The sequence below is a fragment of the Balaenoptera ricei genome, chromosome 1, assembly GCF_028023285.1.
Source record: "Balaenoptera ricei isolate mBalRic1 chromosome 1, mBalRic1.hap2, whole genome shotgun sequence".
NCBI classification, from domain to species: domain Eukaryota; kingdom Metazoa; phylum Chordata; class Mammalia; order Artiodactyla; family Balaenopteridae; genus Balaenoptera; species Balaenoptera ricei.
In genome coordinates this window covers 176523809-176547834 of record NC_082639.1, presented here as the reverse complement: position 1 = coordinate 176547834, position 24026 = coordinate 176523809, and the positions used below count along the sequence as shown (strand labels likewise).

Sequence of the window (24026 nt, the reverse complement as noted above, 5' to 3'; positions counted from 1 at the left end):
CGTGGAAGAAAGAGATGGCCTGAAGACATCTTAATCTCCCGCTGAAACATGGGGGAATCTGCTCCCTCCTTCTCTCTTGAATCTCTCTTGGCGTCATTCCCAAAGTACCAGTTCCAGGGAAGGTCACTGAATGTCGTGATCCCCAAGGTAGCTGCCTGAGCATAAATCACTTCTCCATCTTGGTCCCTTCTAAGCGCCGCCCTTCTGAGGCTGCTGGGCATTTAGAGGAAGATGCTTCTGCCCTTGGCACTAGAATAGCTATTCACAATAACAGTGAAAAGCGCTCTCACCAGAGCATCAGAGCCAGTGGAAAAGACAAGAGTGTTTATTTTAGCGTTGCTGTATCTCTTCAAGTCAGAATACTACGAAGGTCTCAGAATTGGTCTTCCCAGGCTTCACTTGAGAATGCACAGTCTAAGAGATTGTGCTGCTTGCTCTGTCAGCTGCTTTATATCTTACAGGAAGGGCAGGTCCCGAGCCTGGTGTCAGAGGTTAGCACTAAGAAGTCCCCAGACTCATTTAAATAAAACCATTTGGCTTCTGAACTATGGTTTCCTCAACAGTAGAATGGAGATAACACTACCTAGGAGTTACCAGGCTCAGATGAAGTAATGTATGTGAAAGTACATTGTGAGGCATTAAAATCCTAGGAAGATGTCAGGGCTTGTGATTTACACTGGTCCTCATCATATGATTTAGCTGTTTGAGAAAAGAATTAATCTCCTTTTCCTTTGTGATAGTTATTGAGCACTTACTATGTACTAGGAGGCCTTGGAGAGAGAGAAGATGAATGATTCAGCTCCTGTACTTGTGAGACTTACAAAGGCTTCTCTCTCCAGTATAGAGCCAGTGTTCCCAGGGTCGCTCCTACAAGTGTCGGTCCAATGGGTGGCCTGGTCAGGAGGGTCTAAAAAGGAGCTCTCTGATGGGTGAAACAGACGTGCGCAGATCTCTTCCTGGCTCTCAGGGATCTCCAGTCTGGTGCAATAGCCAGGCAGCCACAGGGCTTGCTCCCTGCTAAGGAGAATTCTTGGGGTGTCTAAGAACCCTTGAAAGGAATTGAGAGGAGTTACCGAGTTTCCCTTGTCAAACCTCCTCTGGCAGCAACTGTCCTCAGGACTGTGTCTCATGGGTGCTCTGTTGTACAATGTTCTTCATTGGTAACCTTCCTTCCCTTGCACACACAAAAGCTCAGTTAATTTATTCAGATGAGATTATGGAACTGACTATTTTCCCACTTTTCTGACATGGGGAAATCTTTCTGATGTGTTGTCTAGGCTTTAAAAATAGTCTAATGAAACAAATGTAATATGACAAGAAATGGAATATGGTGTGTCAAGGACATAACAGATGCACCCCAACCTGGTGAAGGTTATTCCCCTGATTTTAGGGCGTACCTGCAGTATTCCCCGAGTACATGCAGGTAAACCCCACACTGGTGTTGTAGAAAGGTTCCATCTCTCTACCTTAGTTTGCTGCTTTTCTAATTCTGGTTATGCATGTGTGTATATATCACTATGGTGCCCTGGGAGTTCTATTTGCTTTCACCCTAACATATTTAAGAAGTACTGGCTTATTCAAAGAGCTCCTCTTTAAAGGGGACTTAGTAAATGCTTTTTAAGAAGCGTAGGAGAGCCATTGGCTTGTAACTAAATAAAGGCATTTGTCCTGTGCCATCTACACAACCGCCAGTGAGAAAAGAGAGTGGGGAAAGCTTCAGAAAGCACCTGAGTTTTGACCCCTGCCACTAAGGATCCTGAAGCCTTCAAAAGATAGTAGAGAGAGAGAGAGCTGTAAGACAGAGCTGAAGCTTCCCCAAAGAGGAGAAACTCTTTTTTTTTTTTTTTCTTAAGAATTCTCCTTCCATTTTCAAAAATGACAGTGCCTTCTTCCTTTGCTGGGGTGTAAAGTAACTTGGGACCAGTTGGACTCACTCTTTGGATGTCCTGGCTGCTACTATTTAGTCAGTTTTCTCTCCCAGTGGCCCTAAGAGCAGAGGAAAATTTGTGCATGTTATACACCAAAGTCATGAGATTGAAACTAAAGGGTAGGGCTTGCTCTCAGATAATTAAATATAAATAAGATACACTCAAACATTTCAAAGTACTTAGCCATGGTCTAGTTTTGCTGTGGAGATTGTTACTTTAAAGACTGTTTTTTCTCCTCTCGCAAGTGGTGTCCCGACCTTGAACAGAAAGCAGCTTAGCACCCAAATGAACATGAATTCTTAAAACAAGCATAACACCTGTGGCTCCATTCCAGAACTCGGTCATGCCACAGTTCATCTGGATTCCTATAATTCCTGTATGTTCCCATATCTTAATTGCCCATAGCTGTGTTGCCAGTACAAACAGGATGGAGGAAGAGACCACACCCTTAGTGAACACATCTACTAACCCTAAGAAAGCACCATCTTTTGAAACTCTAGTATTCTTTTTAAGGTACTGAGTGACCATCTACTGAAATGCTAATAAAGATATCTGATAACTAAAAATTCCTTTCAAGCAATTCTTACTCCCTACCATCTTTCTAGCTGAGGTTCAGGACTGGCATTCAGCATAAAGAACATTTCTGATTTTAAGACTGTGTCCTCTGCAATGTTATTTAACAAATGAATGCTCAGATTCACCAAATCAGACATCAAATCCATCTCAGCATATTTGAAATGAGGAGTCAAATCAAATAAGTACATATTGGATAGGGGTATATTGTAAAATTTGCACACAAAAAAGCCTCAGGGTATAAAACATAAGATAATGACATCTGTAAAACAGGTTGTGTGGAAAAGACGGAAGACTTCTCATTTATTATGCATTCAAAACATAGAAAATATGATACGAGTACAAAGGTAAAAAGAGAGAGAGAATGTGTGTGGTGGGGGCAGTCAGGAGGGAGAGAGAGAATGAGAATGAATGAGAATCATTCACAGTTGGGATGTATTAATAAAAGTATAAGTTCCACAATGAGGAAGGTGATAGTTCTACTCTATTCTGCCTTGAGAATTATGTTCAGATTTAAGGGTCTGATTTTAAAATTGGAGCAAAGAGGATACCATCCATGAAGGTAAAAGGCTCTCACGAAAAACAAGAAAAGGAAATAGGAATGTTTGTTTGCTTAGAAAAGAAAAGAGATGGGGGCAGGGAGACGTGAGATTTGGCTTCACAATTTCTGAGTAGGGTCAAGTGGAAAGGGGGTAAATCATCTTGTGTGGCAGAACCAGACCCAGTGGGCAGACCTTGTAGGTAAGAAGATCTCAGCCCAAGATGGGGAAGAACTCTGTACAGTCGGAGCTGTCAGAGACTGCAGTAGGTCATCTGCCTAAGTTTGAGTTCTCCGTCACTGAAGGAGTTCTGGGAGAGACTGTCTTGTCTTGTCTTGTAGAGAAAACTGCAGTAAGAGGAATTCGATACCAGTAACACTGAGAGAGCACATAATAGGTGCCAGGCAAACCCTTTATGTGTTCTCATTTCTAAGTGCAATGAAGAGTTTCAGAGAGAATGAAGATTAGCTGTATTTGCTTTCCTTTTCAAACTAGATAATCCAGACCATCTCTTCCTCTTCACATTTACTCACTCCCAAGTCATAAATTTAATACATTAGCAATAACAGCCTGTCCCACTTGGTGAAGTTGGTAAATAGCTTGCAATCCTAGCAGGGTGTGCCCTGTTGCTTATTAGTTTAGCTTCAGGGCAGAGCAGGAAAGCAGCACAGTGCCTCAAAGTAATTAGGCGATTGCCTGACAAAGAAGTTAGGCCACAAGCAAGAAGCTTACAGACAACACAGAGACGAGCTCCCGGTACAAGACACGCAATCACCATTACGTGCATCACTGCTATAATTTTAGAAAGATTTTCAGGCTAACAAGGAGCCACTACACCCATTAAGCATGTCAGACAGTCCACACCAATCATCATGGAGCTGCAGGGAACATGCAGTAGTTTCTGGAAAGGGGAATGTTGAAATGTGTCTGTTCTGGGCTAAGAAGGCTCTCTGCAGCAGTGAGCAAGAATTTCCGAGAGGGTACATTTTCATCTTTATTTTGGCAATGTTTGGTGTAAGTCTGGCAAGATTTTACTCGTTTCTCAATCTGTAGAAAGAGATTAAAAATAAAGGGTGCTTCTCATCCATTAAGAGATTAAGGGCGAGATCCTACATTTCCAAGTTTAACTTGTTGTTAGTGGAATCGATGCATATTGCCTTCTTTCTGTTGACCTTGTTGGGAGCCTTTGCTGGGTTCTAGAATAGCTGTGTGGATAAGTATGTCATGAGGTCATTGGCCTCTTTAAATGCCATTAGTGGACCAAAATCATGGCGATTTTGCCCCTTCCCCCTTTTTTTAACATGTAAAAAAATTTATTTATTTAATTTATTTATTTTTGGCTGTGTTGGGTCTTTGTTGCTGCGTGCGGGCTTTCTCTAGTTGTGGCGAGCAGGGGCTACTCTTCCTTGTGGTACGCGGGCTTCTCATTGTGGTGGCTTCTCTTGTTGTGGAGCACGGGCTCTACGTGCGCAGCTTCAGTAGTTGTGGCTCATGGGCTCAGTAGCTGTGGCTCGAAGGCTCAGTAGTTGTGGCTCACGGGCTGTAGAGCGCAGGCTCAGTAGTTGTGGTGCACGGGCTTAGTTGCTCCGCGGCATGTGGGATCTTCCCAGACTAGGGCTCAAACCTGTGTCCCCTGCATTGGCAGGTGGATTCTTAACCACTGTGCCACCAGGGAAGTTCCCCCCCCCACCCCCCCCCGCTTTTTTTTAGAGAAAAAGAAGCACAGATTGAAGAGAAGTAAGAAAAGAGAGAAAGAAAATGGAACAAAGGAAGGAGAGAAAATAAGGAGAGAGAGAGGAAAAAAAAAAAAAAAACCAAGAGAGTTGTATGTGCTTTAAAGAATGAGACAATGGCAGAGAAGCGTGGCTTCAATCACCTACTCCAACCAAGAGGACAGCCTCCCACTGCGACGTCATTCCAAAGGAATATGTCCCATTCGTGGTCCACCTGCCCGCAAAAGTGGGTCCGGGTGCCCTCTCCATACACAGTCCTGAGCACGATGAGAAACGTAGGAGAATCAAAACAAAATAGGTGCCTCCACATAAGTGGGGTTTTTATGAAGGTGATGGCAACTTTGGAGTAGACACTAGAAACACCGTGTCTGTCATAGTTGAAGAAAACCAACCACTGTGGGCCAGCATCACTGTGAATTTACTTTTTCTTTTTTGGTTTTGTGTAAGAAGGGGCCAAAACGGTCCTGCTGACAGTGTGCACAGTCTCAAATAGCAGCTAGATGAAGGCCAAGTCACATAAGCTGATGCTGACACAGTGACTCCCAACCGCCAGCAGCACATTAGGTCTGTCCCCTGCTCGGAGACACCCACTTTCCATCACAGATGCTCCAGTGCTGGGTTACATTTAATAGGAGGGATGGCCGGGGAAGAACATCAGAAACCACTGGTGATGGGCTCGCTGTTTATTCCTCAGTCACTTTGTGTTAAATTGCTGTGACTTGAATGTCAGCAGTGTTTGGGATGGGGTAGTGAAATCCAATCTATCTCCCGTGTGCCAAGACAAATTTGAGGAAACCCCCAAACACAATTGTCTTGGTTTCTTGTTGGCTGTGTCCGCGCACATACAAATAGCAGCTCATTTCTTGCCCTCCAATCATGTGGCGGGTTGCTTGTCTTGCTGCTCTCTGGGGAATGTCTAATGAACCCCAAACTACTTCCCTCAAAGCTGGGGATGTCAGGAATGAGGGGCCACTACACCCGTTAAGCACTGTCAAAAGTCCACGCCAATTACTGCAGAGCCGTAGGGAAAGTGCAGTCATTTCTGGAAAGGGGAATGAAGAGTTTGTTCTGTTTGTTTGAGGAGCTTGAGGATGAGAGCCAGTGAATGCTACTGAGGATAGAGGCACCAGGCACATCTTGGACGGGCGTCCAAAAGGTCCTGGGCAGTCCTAGTATTAGCAAAGTGCCTCTTGGGGGGAACTTCCGCCTGAACAAGCCCCGGATCTCCAAACCAGAGCCATTCTTTTAAGGAGTATCAGTGAAAATACTGGGCCTTGCATTAAAGTTTCTGGAGCTTTACTGCAAGGTCAAACAGATCTCTAGTTATGCAGGAGCTACTTCTTTGTGCCCGTTTTTGCAACAGTGCTCCAGTGAGGGTGTTGGTCTTTCTGCCTGGGGTGGGATTCATGTCTTCGACTCAGGGGACTCTTTTGCACGGAAGGCAGGATATTGTGGTGAAAAGCCAGAGCTTTTGATTGACAGGCCAGCTTCACCTTGCCCTTAGCCAGGAGTTATTTCACTCTCCTTGCTCTTGATTTCTGAATCTGTGAAATGGGGATTAAAAACACCTTCTTAGCAGACATTAAGCATATAAAACTATTAGAAAATGGGAGGGGATTGTGAAGTAAATTCTGAGGCTGCAGTGAGACCAGGCCATTCTTTTTAGGGTGGGGATGGTGGGATAGACATATTTTATTCATCCCTAACCAGTTCATAACACTGAAGGGAAGGGAAGCCTGGGCCAAGTTCATTATGGCTAGACATTGTCTAGGGCAGATGTTATCAAATCTGGATGTAAAACAGAATCACCTGGGATTCACACAGTAGGTCTGGGATAGAGGCAGGTAATAAGCATATTCATAAGCCCCCATGTGACTCTAAAGCAGGTGGTGAGGGACAGTCATCTAATGTAAAATTTAGGGGAGAAAAAATACTTTTTGGAGGCTCCATCCCTGGAGAATATCAAAATGAGAATGATGAAATGGCAGAGCTGCAAGTGAGCTGGGTGGCCATCTAGCTCAACCTGCTACCAGATTCAGGATAGGTGGTCGAAGCCTTGCCTCCCTAAAGGCTGAGCTCTGGACATCCTTGGGGTATTTCTTTCAGGCTCCAAATCTACACTTTCTGTCAGAGCTCCTCACGTATTGGTGATGCTGTAAGACCTTTCTTTGGTTTTTGTTCAGAGTCATTTATAAACTGTCCCAGGACACTTAGCTGCTTCTGCCCCTTCTCTTCTAATTAAGTTAGGTGGTAAGAGAGTGTTCTCTCTCAGTGGGACATTCAAGGAAGGCCCAAGAACCATTTAGCATCTTTGTTGCAGGATGGAAAGGGGGATAGGAAGGGACGTTCTTGAGGGGAAATTTGTGCGAGACCCAGTGCTTGAATGTTCTGTCTGCTCGCTTGTGTGAACTGACAACCTGAGTCAATACATATGAGCTAGGAAATTATTTACTTCCTTATATAGATGAAGAAACAGCCTCAGAAAAGCCCACTGATGTCCCTGTTGCCCCATAGCTAGGACTTTTTGATTTGGGGTTAAAATTCAAATGGTCTTAAAGGTCCCACTGCATTCGGATCCTATAACTGTATGTGACTGTGGAAGGACTAGCTACTTTCTCCCACTGGGCTGCCTCTGAATATGCTGCCAGCCTCAGCTGAAACAGCAGCCCCTATGCCCTGCCCGGAGATGTTCAGGCTGTCCTGGGGGCGAGGGGCAGGGGGCTGAGCGCCAATCCCGGGGAGGCCTGGAGGTGACGGGAGCGTGGCCCAGCACATGAGTGAGGCCCCACGCGCCAGCACGTGCTCCGTTGTCCCATCAGACTTCACGTATGAAGCCTAAATTCAAAGGTGAAATGATTAAGGGTCTCGAGATGGTGACCACAGAGCATCAAACTCCAGTGTGAGGCTTTTCTGAGCTTGGGACCCGGTGCCACCACCCTGGTCACATGCCCATGAAGCCATCCCTGGGCCATGGGGAACCAAAGAACTCTAAGTGAAGATTCCTGACCGCAGGGTGCTAACACAAGGAGAAGATGATTTACAAATGAGCTAATCAATAATTTGGAACAGACGACAAGTCAACCTAGAATGCTTATAAAAGTATCTTGTGATCCTATGCTATCACAGGTTTAAGCATCCTGTACATGATTACTCTGTAAATCAGTAGCTAGATTTCCTCCTTTTCTTTTTTTCCTCTGTCTGTCCCCCCAAGTGGGATTTAACAGGGATGTGTGGCCAGGGTTGAGGAGAGGGGAATACCACTCACTGGATGGCATTCTGGAATCTCCCATGTGCAAGCTTTTCCACGAGAGGAAGGCACAGGGGACAGAGGGCGGCAGGGGAGGGGAGGAGCAGAGCAGGCCTGGTGGTCTGAAATCCACAGGGCTAGAGGAAGGTGCATCTGATCGGACCGAAAAGAGTGGGTCAGACATCGAGAGGAGAGCGCCAACTAGCGTGAGCGTGGGCAAGTTGGCAAAGGTCAAACACAAGTCCCCGACTACCTGGCAGTGGGGTAGGAACTGGATCGCAATTCCAGAGGCCTTTAGAGAGATGTCCCATTCCAAAGGGGGAAATGAGTTCTTGGAGAAGGTGGAGAAAAAAGCTACGTCCCTCCAAGGCTAGATGGGTGCATTAGGGCTGCCCAAGCCGTTAACTACCTACCCAGCCCCCCCGAGCCCAGGAAACAAGGCTCAGCATCCAGGCTGGGTGTAGAGGGGCCACGTTGAGCTCTTTGCACCAGGCGTCCAAGAGCCTTTATGAGGTAAGGGCAGGGGCACAGGCTAGGCCCCAGCACTTTGCTGTGATTTTTATTTTTTCCCCCAAATGTAAGGATATTTGGCAAGTCGCTCAAGTTCCTCAGCCAAGCAGGGGACTGGTGACCCGTAGCAGAGGGCAGCCAGGGACAGCTGGGGCTGACCCTTAGAAGTGGTAGTCAGTTCTTTAGTTACCAGTCTTTATCCAATGAGCTCCCCACTCTCGGGTGCTGGAGCAGGGGTGTGGGAAAAGCTGCTGTGTCCTGCTGGCCTGGTCCCTTCACTGTGGTCACAAGACCAAAGCGGACGCGCTGGTGGGGAATGTTCAGCTGCCATTTCACCACCTGTGTTAACTGCTTCGACTTATAAAGCAAGAACCAAAACTGTGGATTTGTATTATCAGGCAGTTGAAACAGCCAAAATGGTTATAATGGCCAGAGGGGAGGAGGGCTGTTTGCCAGGGTATAGGGAGCAGAGCAGAACAACGTACTTAACTATCAAGCGATTCCTGTAAATATTTGCAAACACCCCTTCAAAGCTCGAAAGCCTAGGACAGGATCATTGGATGATTTGCTTAGAAGAAGGAGAAACAAAATTGACCTCCTGGTCCAAAGCGGCCATAAAAAGAAAGTGTGTTTATGGGCAGAGGACCAGAAAGGGAAAAAAATTGTTCAAAGTTTAATAAACACAAAAGAGAATAAAAATAAATCTCAAGAGCACTTATTTACAAACTTGATGGAAGGATAAGGTTGGGGTTGGCGGGTGTGAATGATGGGTGTCTGTGGAAGTAACACAGGCCTGAAGGGGGTTCCAATAAGAGGGAGAAAACCAATGAGATGTTTACTCTTGCTAATGACAGGAAATGCACTGAAGCAGCTTTGCGCTTTCAGGATGCTCTTTCAAAGCATGTTTGAAGCTTCTGCTGTCTAATGGGGGGGCCATGCGAACTTGAATGCAGCCACTAGGCCTGTGGAAGGTTCTGGCCAAACTAGAGAGTGTGTGAAGCCAGGAGGCCTGGCCCCAGCCCTCCCCAGGCCTCTCTACCTGGGCCCCCAGACTGTTTTCAGCTGAGCTGATCAGGGTGGGACAAGCCTGTCCAATCACCTGGGCTGGGCACGTTCCAGCGGAGAGAAAAGTCAGTTTGTTCCTGCAGCTACCTTTGCAAATTGCTAAGCTAGCGGGCTCCCCAAACCTCCTGGCTGGGTGAATGTTTGTCTGCCTGAAACTGTCCACCAAGTATTTCACGGTAGTGATGCAGCGGGCCATCCCCGTGTCCGCATGAATACCTTCTTTTCTCTGAAACGTGGGTGCTTTAGATTTGGGGGGTTTTGTTTGCTTGCTTGTTTGTTTTTGTTTCTGAGGCTTCTGAGCTACAAAGCCTCAATTCACACAGTCCTTTGTGAAGCAGTCATCGAGCAGAGCATGGTTTGAAATTCACCACTTCCCCATGAGCTGCTTTCCAGCAGGCACAGGACATGGGAAAGGGATGGGGAAAAGCCTCTATGAGGGAAAAAAGTTCAGAGCTCTTAAGATGAGGAAATGTTGGTGTGTTCCTAGCATTTTTTTTTTTTTTTTCAGTGTAATTGTCAGGGCATGGATTTCCCAGGAAATCACAAAAGGTATTTATTTCTATTTTAAGATCACCAGGATGGTTCATTTATTTAATAAGAAGCTAGTCTTGCCAATAGCCAGATGCCTGAGTCTTTCAAGACTCCTGTTGATGACCAACTTCGTAAACAGTGGCTATTTGGTGAACTCCATGTGTGCAGAACCCTGTCCTAGGTAGATGGGGAAAAAGAAAGACCTGGAAAATATGGTTAGTCCTCAAGATTCTTAAAATTTCATGGGGAAAACAAAATAAGCAAACATAATAATGAAGTAATAAAAACATTTGTAAGAAGCCATAAAAAAATGAATGATTATGTTGCAATGAAGTGACACAATTGAGGAGGGGGTAGAAAATCATGGAGCCACCAGAGTTGGATGGAACATTCCAGAATAATGAAAGTAAGTTTGCAGGAGATTTTGGAAGAGTATTGTAGAAATATACCTATTCTATACTGTAGGAACGTACCTGTAACAGGTGGCCTGCCCAGTGTAGGTGCTTAATAAATCGGTGTTGTATATGAAGTATGGGGATAGAATTTGGACTTGCTTTGGTTTGGGGGTAACCTCAAGTTGCATATTTGAAGGCAATGACAGGTTACTACAACATAACAGCAAAATTCTAGCAGCCCATGAACTTGAAATTGCTGTGGGCTTTCTGCATCTCTGTATTTTTCATGGCTCAGAACAGAAGGCATTTGGGTTGATTTTTTTTTCTCTTCATTAGCTAGGATTCCCTCCCACCAATGGACATTTATGCCGAATAAAGAATTTTAAGACTGGACTGGTATAGCCAGTATCTGTGTATTTTTATTCAAATGTCCTCACCCTAACTTGTCTAGAGGGTGTATTTGGTCCTATGTGTGTGAAAGACCAAATTATCAAAGCCAAAAAAGATGCAGTCCATGAAGCTGGAGAGAACAGAGTGTTTGAGTGCCAAAATTTCAAGGAAAAAAAATACATGGGCAAACTGCTTGCCATTAGGAGCTCTTTTCCTGGCACAACTGATGAAAGTGTACGCAAGCCCGACGGCTCTCTCCAAGCATCGACTGTCATGAACTTGTTCCAATTTATAACCATCTAGGGTTTTCCACCACTCTGTCAGCTTTCAAAGGAGAGGGTTAACTTTATAGCCTCAAATGGAGTTGGAAGTGGTTTGTTAATCCCTATTAATCGGTTGCTCCTGTAACCAAATGCAGATGTTTATATTTTTTTTTCTGGTTCAATTGTTAATGATATTAAATTGGCCATTGGAAACGAAATCATTCTGTAGATATTTCCCGTATGGTTTCTTAAGACTATCTCATGCTGCGTGGTCTTTTGTGAGACAACAATGGATTTTTATCATTTTGAATGATTGCCCTAACTTTTTACAGATGCCATCCCGCCCACTTTCTACAGACCCTACTTCAGAATTGTCCGATTTGACGTCTCTGCCATGGAGAAGAATGCTTCCAATTTGGTGAAGGCAGAGTTCAGAGTCTTTCGTTTACAGAACCCGAAAGCCAGAGTGCCTGAACAACGGATCGAACTGTATCAGGTAACTTTTGTTTGGGTTGTTTGAATGGACAATCAGTTTGAAGTCTTAGGATAAAGGACTTCCTACAGGCTGAGATTTTCTGAACTGAGATACGCCGTTTTCTACACTCATCATCGTGACATAGACCCTCATTTATTATTTCTCTCACAGTGACAGTTCATTCCTCACTTGCTCAGGAAGGCAGAACATTTAGAGTGAAGGGGGGAAGCTCTGGGCATGAATGGCTAGAGTGCCCACCCTCGGGAGGGTTCAAGTCCAGAAGTCCACCCCCTACTCTGTAAAGTCAGATGATGTAGGACCAGTCCCACCCCAAGGAGGGAAGTCAGCTACCTTTCTTTTCTCATTCGATGGCCATCCCTTTCTCCTTTTCTTCCCTCGTCACTTCCTTCCTGTTGTCTCTCTCTCCATCTTTTTCACTCTCTTTTCTTCCTCTTTTTGCTACCTCCTGTCTCTTCACTAACCTCATCCTGCCTCCTTTTCCTCTCTGATTCTACCCGCACTTTCTAGTCCATCCCACACCAGATGCACATCCTCTGGTCACCACTGTCCACCATGATTTCAGGCAGCCCTGACATCTCATCTCCCTAAGTACAGTTGCTAGGCAGCTGCGTCAAAAGATGATGATGGTGGTGATGATGATGATGATGATGATGATGATGATGATGGTGATGATACGATGATGATGGTGATGGTGATGGTGATGGTGATGATGATGATGGTGGTGGTGGTGATGATGATGATGGTGATGGTGATGATGATGATGATGGTGATGGTGATGATGATGATGATGGTGGTGATATGATGATGATGATGTGATGATGATGGTGATGATACGATGATGATGATGTGATGATATGATGATGATGATGTGATGATGATGATGATGATGATGGTGATATGATGATGATGATGTGATGATGATATGATGATGATGATGATGATGCTGGTGATGATGATGATATGATGATGATGATGATGGTGATGGTGATGATGATGATGATGGTGGTGATATGATGATGATGATGATGATGATGGTTATGATATGATGATGATGATGATGATGATGGTAGTTATGATATGATGATGATGATGATGATGATGGTGATGATATGATGATGATGATGGTGATGGTAATAATGATGGTGATGATATGATGATGATGATACCAAGTTACTGAGATGTGAGAGATGTTCTTAACAGCTTATTACTCACGTGGGTTATCGGGCAGTAGCATCAGCATTACCTAGGAGCTGGGAGAAATGCAGACTCTCAGGCCCCAGCCCAGACTTACCAAATCAGAATGCACAGAATGTAGATCAGAATCTAGATTTTTATCAAGATCTTTAGGGGATCTGATACACATGAAAGCACTGCTCTGAAAGCCCTGAGCTGGGCAAGGGAGGCAGATCAGGTCATAGTGAATATGTCATAGTGTCATATGAACAGTGTCTGTAGAGGGCAGAGTTGGAAAGATCTCACCAGGGACTTGACGTTTGGGTGGGGTCTCAAGAAGCATCTGTTAAAACAGGATGAGGGATGGTCATTCTTGACAGAAGGAGCCACTTGTACCAAAACAGGGTCTCCTTTGAAGGGGCCTGTTGAGGGTACCAAAGAGATGGTAGTCAGTGCCAGGAGGTGAGGAGAGACTAGGGCGGAGTGTTGCCCTCCCGGGAAGATATGTAGAGGGAGACTGAATAAGAACAGACCCAAGAACCCCAATGTTAAGGAGGAGGCATGTGAGACAATATGACTAAAAAGCGTGCTTACTTGAGGGAATGAAAGGAATTGACATCTGCATGTGGAGACCTCTAATTGTCCTGGATTGTAAGCATTTGGAAGTTTTGGTAATCTGGATAACACTTTTCTTTGCATTTATTGGGAAAATGGAAAAATTCCCACACAAATAAGCATTGTACATGGAATCTCAGAGAATGAGTTTGAAGTTGTTGAAAGTTTTCAAGTACCAGTTTACATGTGTGTTCATGAAAAGTAGTTCTTACTTAGATCCTCAGGGACCTCTCTGTGGAGACCTTAAAATCTTAATGTGCGTTCTAAGAGTATCAGACAGGGTCGACTTTCTGTGTACCAGCCCCTCTGCTAAGCCCTTTATAAGTATTGCCTCCATTTGTATACACAGCTCTCCTGTGAAGTTTGCATGATGAGGTATCTCTTTTTTTCATTTATTGACATATAACAGATGTATAACGTTGTATTAGTTCAAGGTGTACAACCTTGAATAAGGTTTTGATATATGTATATATTGCAAAATGATCACCACAATAAGTTTAGTTAACATGTACCACTTCACATAGTCACATTTTTTTTCCCTTTGTGGTAAGAACTTCTAAGATTTACTCTCTTATTTCAAATATTTAATACACTATTACAAACTATCGTCACCATATTGTACATTACATCCCCAGAACTTATTCATCTTACAACTGGAAGTTCGTACCTTTAGACCACCTTCACTCATTTCAAATATTCTTTCTACTACTGGATTCTTTCTCCTTTTTACAGAGAAAGATGCTGAGTCACAGAGAAATTAAGTCACTTGGCCAGGGTCACACAGCTAGGAGGAGGCGGGGCTGGGATACAGGTCCAGCTCTGATTCTCAAGCACTCACTCCTCACCACATTTGCTGTTTGTAGCAAATCCTTCCCTACCTCTTTGCCTCAATATCAGCTGGAATAGAAGAAAAATAAGAGAAACTAGGCCGGCCAGAGGGTGGAGTGGTATTAGGAGGGAAAGCAAAGACTGAGTTCTCTGAAAAAGCAGCTTGATCAAAGGTAGCCAGAGATATTGCAAGGTGATTTGAAAAATAAAAACAAAAACATGATTCCCTGTCCTCTTGTTTCTTCTTTTTCAATTAAGTCTCTCGTACATGCCTCTCTGTGCAGATAGATTGTTCTCTCTGGCCCTGTTTCAATTACGCGACTTCAGTTAATTGAAGGCAAGGTCTGTTAGGTTTTGTTGCCTGTAACGTAAGCTGCTAAATCACCGTTATTCTTTGGCTCCTGACCTTGCTCCGAGGAGTGGCCTCTGATAGCGGGTTACTGATGGTTTGTCTTCCTCCCAGAGGCCATCTCATCTCCGGGAGGGGATCTGTCCCTGGAGGCTGGTAATTTAGAGGACCTCAGTGAGTCCTCAGTGAATGTGTACCTTCCCAGAGGTTATTGCAGCACTGGCCACCCCATGACACAAGCAGCAGACTCTGCTCCCATTAAAGCCCCCCAGTTGGAAAAGATACAGCCCCAAACAGAAGCTCATCGTCTGGAGAACATGACCTCGGGCTTGTTCAGTGACACTGAACACGGGATCCAGGAAAGAGGTAGTTTTAGAGGAAAATAAGGAAGAATAACATCTCCTTATCTATCTGGAGCTCAGCTATGCGGCAATCTAACCTCCTGAAACACAGCCAAAGTCCAGGTAGTAAGTCAGAGAGATCCCTGAGCACCCTCACAGAAGACACAGCGCACACACACACACAGCTGACTCACCGGAAAGGCAGCCTTTGGTCCTCTCTGGGACCACAAGAAATTCGAAGCACTGGATTAGAAGGAGTGCTGGGGGAAGACACTGTGACAGGAGGAGATGACCCTTTAGACTTGAGATGTTTGCCTGTGCACCCCAGTGATGCCAGCCCAGAAGATCAAGTCATAGAATGCAGTGCCTGTATGGACAATTTTCCTAAATCTTATCCTGTTTGTAGTTAACCCAGTCTTTATCTCTGTGGCACCCTATCTGGATTCTGACATCTGCTTGTGGCCTTTTTATTTGGAGTCCCATTTTTTGCTTGTTCTTCTCCAACTTGCCACTTGCCTTCCATGCATTTGGAAGTCTTTGTGGCCTTCAGTGATAAACTCCCTCTTCAAGTCCCAGGACAGAAATTGATGCTTATAATAATGGCTTGCAATTATGCAGGTGAGGCTAAATTATATTCAGGTAACTGAACACGTGCCGTAAAGTACTAGAGAGTTTTCTCTGCAAAATTGCTGAAATGTTATTTTGAAAAATAAAATACTCAGTGCTTAAATGGGCAGCTCTGTAGCTATGTGGAGAGCTCAACTATTCAGAAGAACAAAGCCTCTGAAGTTTCTAGATTCCCTTTGACTACTGTATTACTGGACACATGGTTGACAATCTACTTCCTAGAGGAAGAGAGATAGGATGACTAGGCATAGGTTTTCAGGGTGTTTAGATGATTGTATGGATGATCTATTAGGATTCCTCAGGACATCGATTTTAAGCAGGGGGAGTGTGTGTGTGTGTGTGTGTGTGTGTGTGTGTGTGCGTGCGCATGCGCGTGAGTTCACACGTGGGTGCAGGAGGTGCTTCCGTACCTCTAAATGCCCTGGGGGAGCTTCTACAAGGCCTGTCCACAGTCCCTTTCCTGGAGATTCTGATTCTCCCTGGAGAGGAAAAGATTTGCCTCTGGACAGACGTGGTTTCGAAAAGCTCTCCTCATGATTCAGATATGATCATTCTCCATTCTCCATTGGGAATCACAGATTTAAGGCATATCCCAAGTTTTGGGGGTCATTCTGTCCCATAAAATGTATATGGGTCCTCTTTCTAGAGTCCGAATCCCAGGCTAGAAAGACCTAAGATAGCATTTCCAGGAGTGAGTTCAGAGTTAGTTTTGTCCAGGGCTGTGCATCTGTTGATTTCTCCCTGCCTGGGAGAGTCAGGATACCCGAGCTTCTGTGGAAATCATGTTTAGTTTGGCAAGGCGACTCTCACTCTTCTCCCCTCTACAGAATAGTCTGTCAGAGCTGTGATGAATGGTGGTAATATAAAACCACACTGTCCTCCTGCTACCTCTGACTTCTGTTATGTTAACAGGCTCTAAAGAGCGTATACTGGTGTGATCATAGTATGACTTCAGATGTACACCAGTATCGGAGGGAATGCAAAAGGGATAAAGCCTTCTGATATGAAGGGAAAGAGGGCAAAAAAGAGGAAAACTGAACATTTTTCCAAATAGGAGTGACCCTTACCATATTTTTAGAGATTTACGACAAAGGCAGCCTTTATTGAAATATGCTCCGATAAAGCTCCAGTGCTCTGGGAATGCTTTTGAACCTACTAATATTTAGTAGAGCTCTCAGCCCATTTGGAGAATGGAATACATCTTTCTCTGATTAAGTTGTGCTTGTATTTATGATTAAAATCATGCCCAGAGTTATGAGAGGGAAAAAAAAATAGGAGAGGGGAATCTTCTTCAATTGAATATCACCAACAAGAGCAAGGGTATCTGCCATCTTGGAGGGGGCTAAGTCCCCAATTTCACAAGCAAAGAAATGAAGCACCAAGAGATTAATAACTTATGTAAGGGTGCCCATGACCTCGTGGCCACGTGAGACCACCAAAAAATACTTATGTTTAGGGGTGCTGACCTCAGAGGGCCTTGGAAATCCCAGCTATGTCTAGCTTCCTGTCACCAACTTACGCCCTTTTCACACTTATTTCCCATTTCTTTTTTTTTTTTTTAATTGAAGTATAGTTGATTTACAATGTTGTGTTAGTTTCTGGTGTACAGCAAAGTGATTCAGTTTTATATATATATATATATACTTTTTTATATATATATATACTTTTTCAGACTCTTTTCTCTTATAGCTTATTACAAAATATCAAGTATAGTTCCCTGTGCTATACAGTAGGTCCTTGTTGGTTATCTATTTTATATATAGTAGTGTGTATGTGTTAATCCCAAACTCCTGATTTATTCCTCCCCCCCTCCCTTTCCCCTTTGGTAACCAAAAATTTGTTTTCTCTGTCTGTGGATCTCTTTACTGTTCATTTAAAACTTTACCACCTCTAGGATAATAAGATTTGTACCTTTGTAATGTTTCGATGATCTAGTCACTGTATAACAAACTGCCCCCAAATTTCATCGCCTCAAATATCAATTATTTTATCGATTTTTGAGGGTCAGAAGCTTGGGCAAGACTTGGCTGGGCTGTTCTGCTCCATGTGACTTTGACTGGGGTCACTTGATGGTATTCAGGTAGCAGCTGGTCTGGTCTGGAGGATCTGTGATGAGTTTGCTCGTAAGCTTGGAGCCTGGATGGGATGACTGAGCGCCTCCTCCTCTCTAAATGGTTTCAGGATGTATCCACGCAGTCTTCCCAGAAGAGTAGTCAGGCTTTTTACATGAGGCTCAAGGGGCCAAGTGTCCAAGGCAGAAGCTGCCAGTCTGCTTAAAAACAAGGCCCAGAACTAGCAGAGCATCGTTTTCACCTTATTCTATTGATCAAATGACCTACAGCCCAGCCCAGATTCAAAGGGAAAGGAAATAGACCCCAACTCTTGATGGGAGGAGTGTCAAAGAAGTTGCAGCCATCTTTAATCTGCCACACTAACCCACTATATGGAGTCGTAGTGAGCAAACTCCAAGTGAGCTCCTCCTCGCGTTGGCACCAGAACTGGTGCCAGCCATCTACAGATAAATCAGATTCAGACTCTGCCTTCCAGTTGCTCAGGGTCTGGTGGAGGAACAGACGTGTAAATGGTGTCTCAACAGTACCGTCTTTCCACTAATAGAGGTATACCCGAGGGACTCCTAGAACAAAATTTGGAGAATCCAGAGGAATGCCTCAGAACTCATTCCTTCCAGAAAGGGAGCTGTGAGAATTTGGGGGCAGCCTGCCATCTGGTTTGGACTCCTTGGGTGGACAGGCAGATAATTCCAATACACCACATGCCTGACTCAAGAGATTTCTTTGAGCCCAACAATATTTATAGCAGGAATATCTGAATGCATCAGATTGAGATAGGAGCAGGTTTGGTTAATTACTATGCACAGCATTTTCTTTTATTCACTCGTTCACTAGTCACCCTTAATGAGACAGCATGGTGTAGTGTTCACTGGTATGGGCGTTGTGATCCAAGTTTTTTTTTTTTAATAATTCCAATTCACCTGCTGTTTATTGTAAGGGTGAAATAAAACAGTGTATATAACTGTCGGATGGAGAGTTGGCAGTCAACCTAGGTTAGTTCCCTTCCTTCCTCATCATCTCTTAGATTTTGACTTCTAAGTCTTTGATTCCTCCAAGAGGAAGAGCTCTCTACAGAATTACCTGCCAAAGGCAGTTGCCAGGTTATCATTAGATTAATTTATTAGCTTGAGACCACTGAAAAAACCATGCAAAAGAACTCCCTGGGAGGCCATGCAATATACTGGGTTCATACATCATACATCATACATCATACATCATACATCATACATCAGGAGAAAAATGTCACCTTCTCACATGGGGCTGGTGTGAGGCCACAAATGTTGGTGTCAGATCTTGGTAGAATACAGTCTGCTGGTAGTTCCCTATTAATCAGTAGAGGATAAAGGTGCTGGGATGAAACAAGCTCGGTGGATTTCCAAGGCACCTTAGATTTCCCGACCATGGCCTTAAGAGGGGCAATGGTGGTGTTAATTTTTGTAGAGGTAGGATGTGTCCAGCTTCAGTTGAAGTCACCTTTGCCTTAACAAAGGAACTCCCCCCTCTACAGAATACTCTGTCAGACCTGTGATGAACAAAAGTAAAATAAAATCTGTCCTCCTGCTTTTTCTGACCTCTTTCTTTAATCCTTGGGATTGATTGATTGATTGATTGATGTATTTATTTATTTTGGCTGTGCTGTGCGGCATGCGGGATCTTAGTTCCCCGACCAGGGATCAAACCCGTGCCCCTGCCGTGCAAGTGCGGAGTCCTAACCACTGGACCACCAGGGAATTCCCAATCCTTGGATTTTAATGCCTAGTTGGATTTGCATTTGTACAGTAATGGGTTTGTCAAATGTGATGAAATCTCATCTTTAGAGATCCCTTGCAAGGCTATACAAAACAGCGGCTAAATCCTAAGTCATTTATATCCATTTATCTTTGGCTTCAAGCTGTATAGTCCATATGAAATGACTTTTCAGATTTGAGGGTGAAAGAGTGAATTGATGTTTACGGAGCAAAATAAGTAAACAAAGATTTTAGTGGGGAGGAGCGAATCCCCAGCTACTTTTAATGGACATTGCATCTCATCTCCGCGAAAGATTTTAAACGATGCACATCCCTAAGGCTTTACAGTGATAATTCAAGGTAGATGGCCTTGGCCTGCTTTTTATTTATTTATTATTTATTTATTTATTTATTTATTTATTTTTGGCTGCACTGGGTCTCTGTTGCTGTGCGCGGCTTTCTCTAGTTGCGGCGAGCAGGGGCTACTCTTTGTTGAGGTACGTGGGCTTCTCATTGCGGTGGCTTCTCTTGTTGCGGAGCACGGGCTCTAGGCGCATGGGATTCAGTAGTTGTGGCACGCGGGCTCAGTAGTTGTTGCTCACGGGCTCTAGAGCGCAGGCTCAGTAGTTGTGGCGCACGGGCTTAATTGCTCCGCGGCATGTGGGATCTTCCCGGACCAGGGCTCGAACCCGTGTCCTCTGCATTGGCAGGCGGATTCTTAAACACTACACCACCAGGGAAGCCCTGGCCTGCTTTTTAAGGGACTCTAAAGCTGCAAAATGAAGGGTGAGGTTCCTGTCATTGCAAGGACCACAGCACTAGTGGGGTTAATGAAATTTAACCTTTTCCTAATCCCAAACAGATGCGCATACACGTGCGTATATGTGCCATTGTACACGTGCATGCGTGCACACACACAGAGTTCAGCTTTCATTTCTCATATTGCCCAAGGGTGTGTAAAATATAAAGAGGTCAGCCAAGAAACCCGACTGTCTGTTAAATTTGACTTGCAAAAAGTGCTACTGAAAAAAAAATTTATACTGTGCTCCTGTTGTCCAGAATTTTACAACGTACAATCCCCTTAATACTGATCCTAACTCTGGCGCCACGTTGGAGACACACGAGGTATAGTAACCCACTTTAAAAAAAGCCGTGAGGTATAATAAACACTTTGTTTGTACAAGGCTATTAATATCTCAGGTTTTTGCAAACTGATCGAATGACATGCTCGCCTCGTAAGGAAATTGGATGGTTATCATTTGCATTAGGTTATGACGTTACCCGAAGCCTACGAACCCTGTGAGCAGACAGGACCCCAACAATGGTGTGAACAGTAGTCCTTCCCCACTGTATTCAAAGAAATATTAATAATCGTGCAACGGTAACTAATAATTCTCTGTTCTTTTGCGTAGTGTGGCTCAGTAGCCGTGTTGAGAATTATCGCTAACCCATGCTGTACTTACTGTCTGCTGGGCACTATTTTAAGTGCGTTATAAAGATTGATTCATTTAATCCTTATAATAGCCTTATGAGGTGGTTACTATTATTATCTTCATTTTACAAATGAGGAAACTGAGGCACGGAGAGTTTGAGAAACTTGCCCAGGCCACACAACTTGGAAGAGGCAGAGCCAGGATTCTAACGCAGGCAGTCTGGCCCCAAAGGCCATGCTGTTGACTGCTTTGCCCTACTGGTGAGAGGAGCCCAGGCTTTGGAGTTGGGCTAGTGTGAGTTCCAGGTGTGGCTTTCCCCCTTGGGGAGTCTGAGGAAGTCACATCACCGAGATGATTTCTGTATCAGTAAAATGTGGATAAAAGCACCTACTTGGCAAGCATTTTGTAAGACATGGAGAGAATGCATGGAAACTCCTAGCACGATATTAGTCGACTCAATGGTTACTATTATTGTTATTATTGTTTCCAAAGCATTGACTTTGAACTTTTATCAGAAACAATCTCTTAAATTTACGATCTGCTCCAAATCTCTTAGTAATGAAAACTCACCTTAGCCCCTAGTGCTGTGGGTCCTGGGTTTGCAGTGGCTGCCCCAGAAGTTAGCTTCAGGACTTCCTTAGATAATATTTTCAACTCACCCTGTGTGTGGTGGTCTCATTCAATTGCTGGTGAGTAGCTCTGGGGAGGAAACAAGAGGAACATTGCAGCCAGTCAGCCCTGGGTTCACCTTTCACCTTTTTTATTTAGTAGCTTTCTGGTCTTACAAGTCACTCATCTCTCTGAGCCTCAGATTTTCTTCATCCACTGGAGGTTGACAGTTCTTGTCTAATGAGTTGCTGTGAGGAGAACACAGCTGTAAAGTGTCTGGCACGTTGGCTGCGTCAGGAGTGGATTATTTTCACCAGGGTTTTGCTGGTCATCTAGAACATGGTTTATACTTCCCCTAGAGTGGGTTTGTGGTTGTAAAACTACTCCGTGATGATGTCAGTCGCCTCTGGTTGGATGATGCCATTCATCTCTGATTGGATGAGGTGTCATCTGAGAGCAGGATTATGGAAAGAGCTATGGTGTTAGCATTCTGGGTGTTTGCTTTATAAAAACTCCAAGGGCAGCTGTGATGAGTTGGGGGCTGTGATGTGCCTTGCTTTTCTTTTTGAAGAAACCATTACAGAGTGACTGACCCCAGTGGGGATGTCTTTTTACCTCATCCCCGGCCACATAACTACCTCTCCCTGCCTCACCACCACACGATTAGGCTTGATACCTGCTTCCTGGATTGATTTCAATAGTTTTATTTCCATCTCGCAAATGTCTGTCGACTTTTCTATAACTCCACCAGGGCAAAAGTTGTTCCAAGGGAGGATATGTGTTTATTTCCTGATAGCAACAGTAATCAGAATATTTTGGGGGAACTTTGGGTTCTAGAACTGTGTTCACAGCCTACAAATACATAATTGAGAATTCCTCCAACGGGGACAAATCTGGATTTTTTTGAAAGGTACTATTGGTTTTTTAAAACTGCCAAAGTTCTAAATAAGAGGAACATAAAAAGTAATTAAGTTGATTTTCCTATTTAATGGCAGTTTTTAAAAGATGGAGCCGAAATCCAACCACTTCTCACATCTCTGCTGCTACTACCCTGGTCCCAGGGGTTCTTGTCTCGTGCTTGGGCTTTTGCAGTGGCCTCTTCTCGCTTTTTGCACCCTGGCCACCTTCGAGGCTGTTTGCAACACAGCAGTGAGGGCGATCTCTGCCGAGAGGTTGGTCCAATCCAAATCCCCTGGTCAGAGCCCCGTCGTGGCTTCTTACCTCACTCCGCGTAGGAGCTGAAGGCCTTCTTGTGCCTTCTGAGGCTTTCCCTGGCCTATTGCTCACTCGCCCCCCCAGCCGTGACTTCCCCCGCTCAGGGGGCTCCCCCATCCTGGCCTCTTTGCTGTTCCTCACCCTGGGCTCACGCCTCCTAAAGCCTGCGGCTGCTATTCCCTCTGCCTGCGGTGCTCTTCGCCATTCTCCAGAAGCCTCCCTCTCTTCATCCCTTCAGATCTTTCCTCGAATGTCACCTGCTCAGAGACCTTCCTAGCCAACCTGACATCCGACATCTCAGGGTCCCTCTTCCCAACGGTTCCCGTCCCTGTTCTCCACGTTTCTCCTCCATACTCTTGTCACATGCTATACTTGATCTTCTCCATCTTCATCTTGTTTATGGTCTTGTCTCCACCTCTAGAGATAATCTCCCAGAACAGCACCTGGTGCATAGATGATGTTCAATAAATGTCTTTGAATACATTGAAGAAACATTTCAAAATAAGATTTAAGTACAAGGATTATATATATGTATAACTGCATCACTTTGTTGTACACCTGCAACTAACACAACATTATAAATCAACTATACTCCAATAAAAATGTTTTAAAAAAGAGTTAAGTACAAGGAACATTGTGGAAAGAAGCGTGTACCATCATCAGGGGACTCTTGAGAAACATCAATTATTTGGATTTGGAAATTCTGCTAGATTTGTTTTAAAGATACCTCTGTAGCTATTAATGAAGAAAGAAATGTTGATAGCTACCCATTTTCTGTTACTTATTCAGAGCTACTTCTGGTTAAGTGAATAATAACCATGTAGGAAAAATACATATATATATAACATGGTAATGAAACTGATACTCTTGGATAACCCGTAAACACGGTAGAAAAACCATGCTCTTTATTTTTTTAGATTCATTACTTTAGAATCACACCCTCTAAATTAAAGGGCTCAGCTGAAGGTAAGCAGGGACTTGAATTACAGTACAGGTCATATGGGTTGTTGGGGGCCAGGAAGAAGGAAAAGGGGGGTGGAAGTGTGTTCCCGAAGTATGTGTGTGTCTGTGTTTAGTCAGAGCAGAATTGGAAGGGGATATCAAATGAGAAAATCAGAAGATATGGCAGCTCGAAGTTTTGTTGGGGACACTCATTCCCCCCGTGGTAGGAAACAACTGGGTAATTATTAACATCCTTAGGACTGAGCTGTGCGGTTTGGTCCCAAGGACTGACTTGACCTGTGGTCTTGACTTCATTTCTCATCAGATTCCATCATTGACTGTTGTATGGCACATGCCTCTTTCCTTGCCTGTGCGGATGAGACTTGTGTCTGGCTGAATCGTCTTCTCTGCTGTGTGATTTATAT

The 24026-nt window shown here is 44.3% G+C and overlaps 1 protein-coding gene across 3 annotated transcripts in view; it reads left to right on the top strand.

Annotated features, from left to right (window-relative positions):
• TGFB2 (transforming growth factor beta 2) overlaps positions 1 to 24026 on the top strand; it is an 82197-nt gene that overhangs the window by 39601 nt on the left and 18570 nt on the right. For all 3 annotated transcript variants that reach the window (XM_059942358.1, XM_059942349.1, XM_059942368.1), the window contains one exon: positions 11507 to 11670. In XM_059942358.1, the coding sequence (XP_059798341.1) occupies positions 11507 to 11670 (164 nt within the window). The remainder of the gene's footprint in view (positions 1 to 11506; positions 11671 to 24026) is intronic.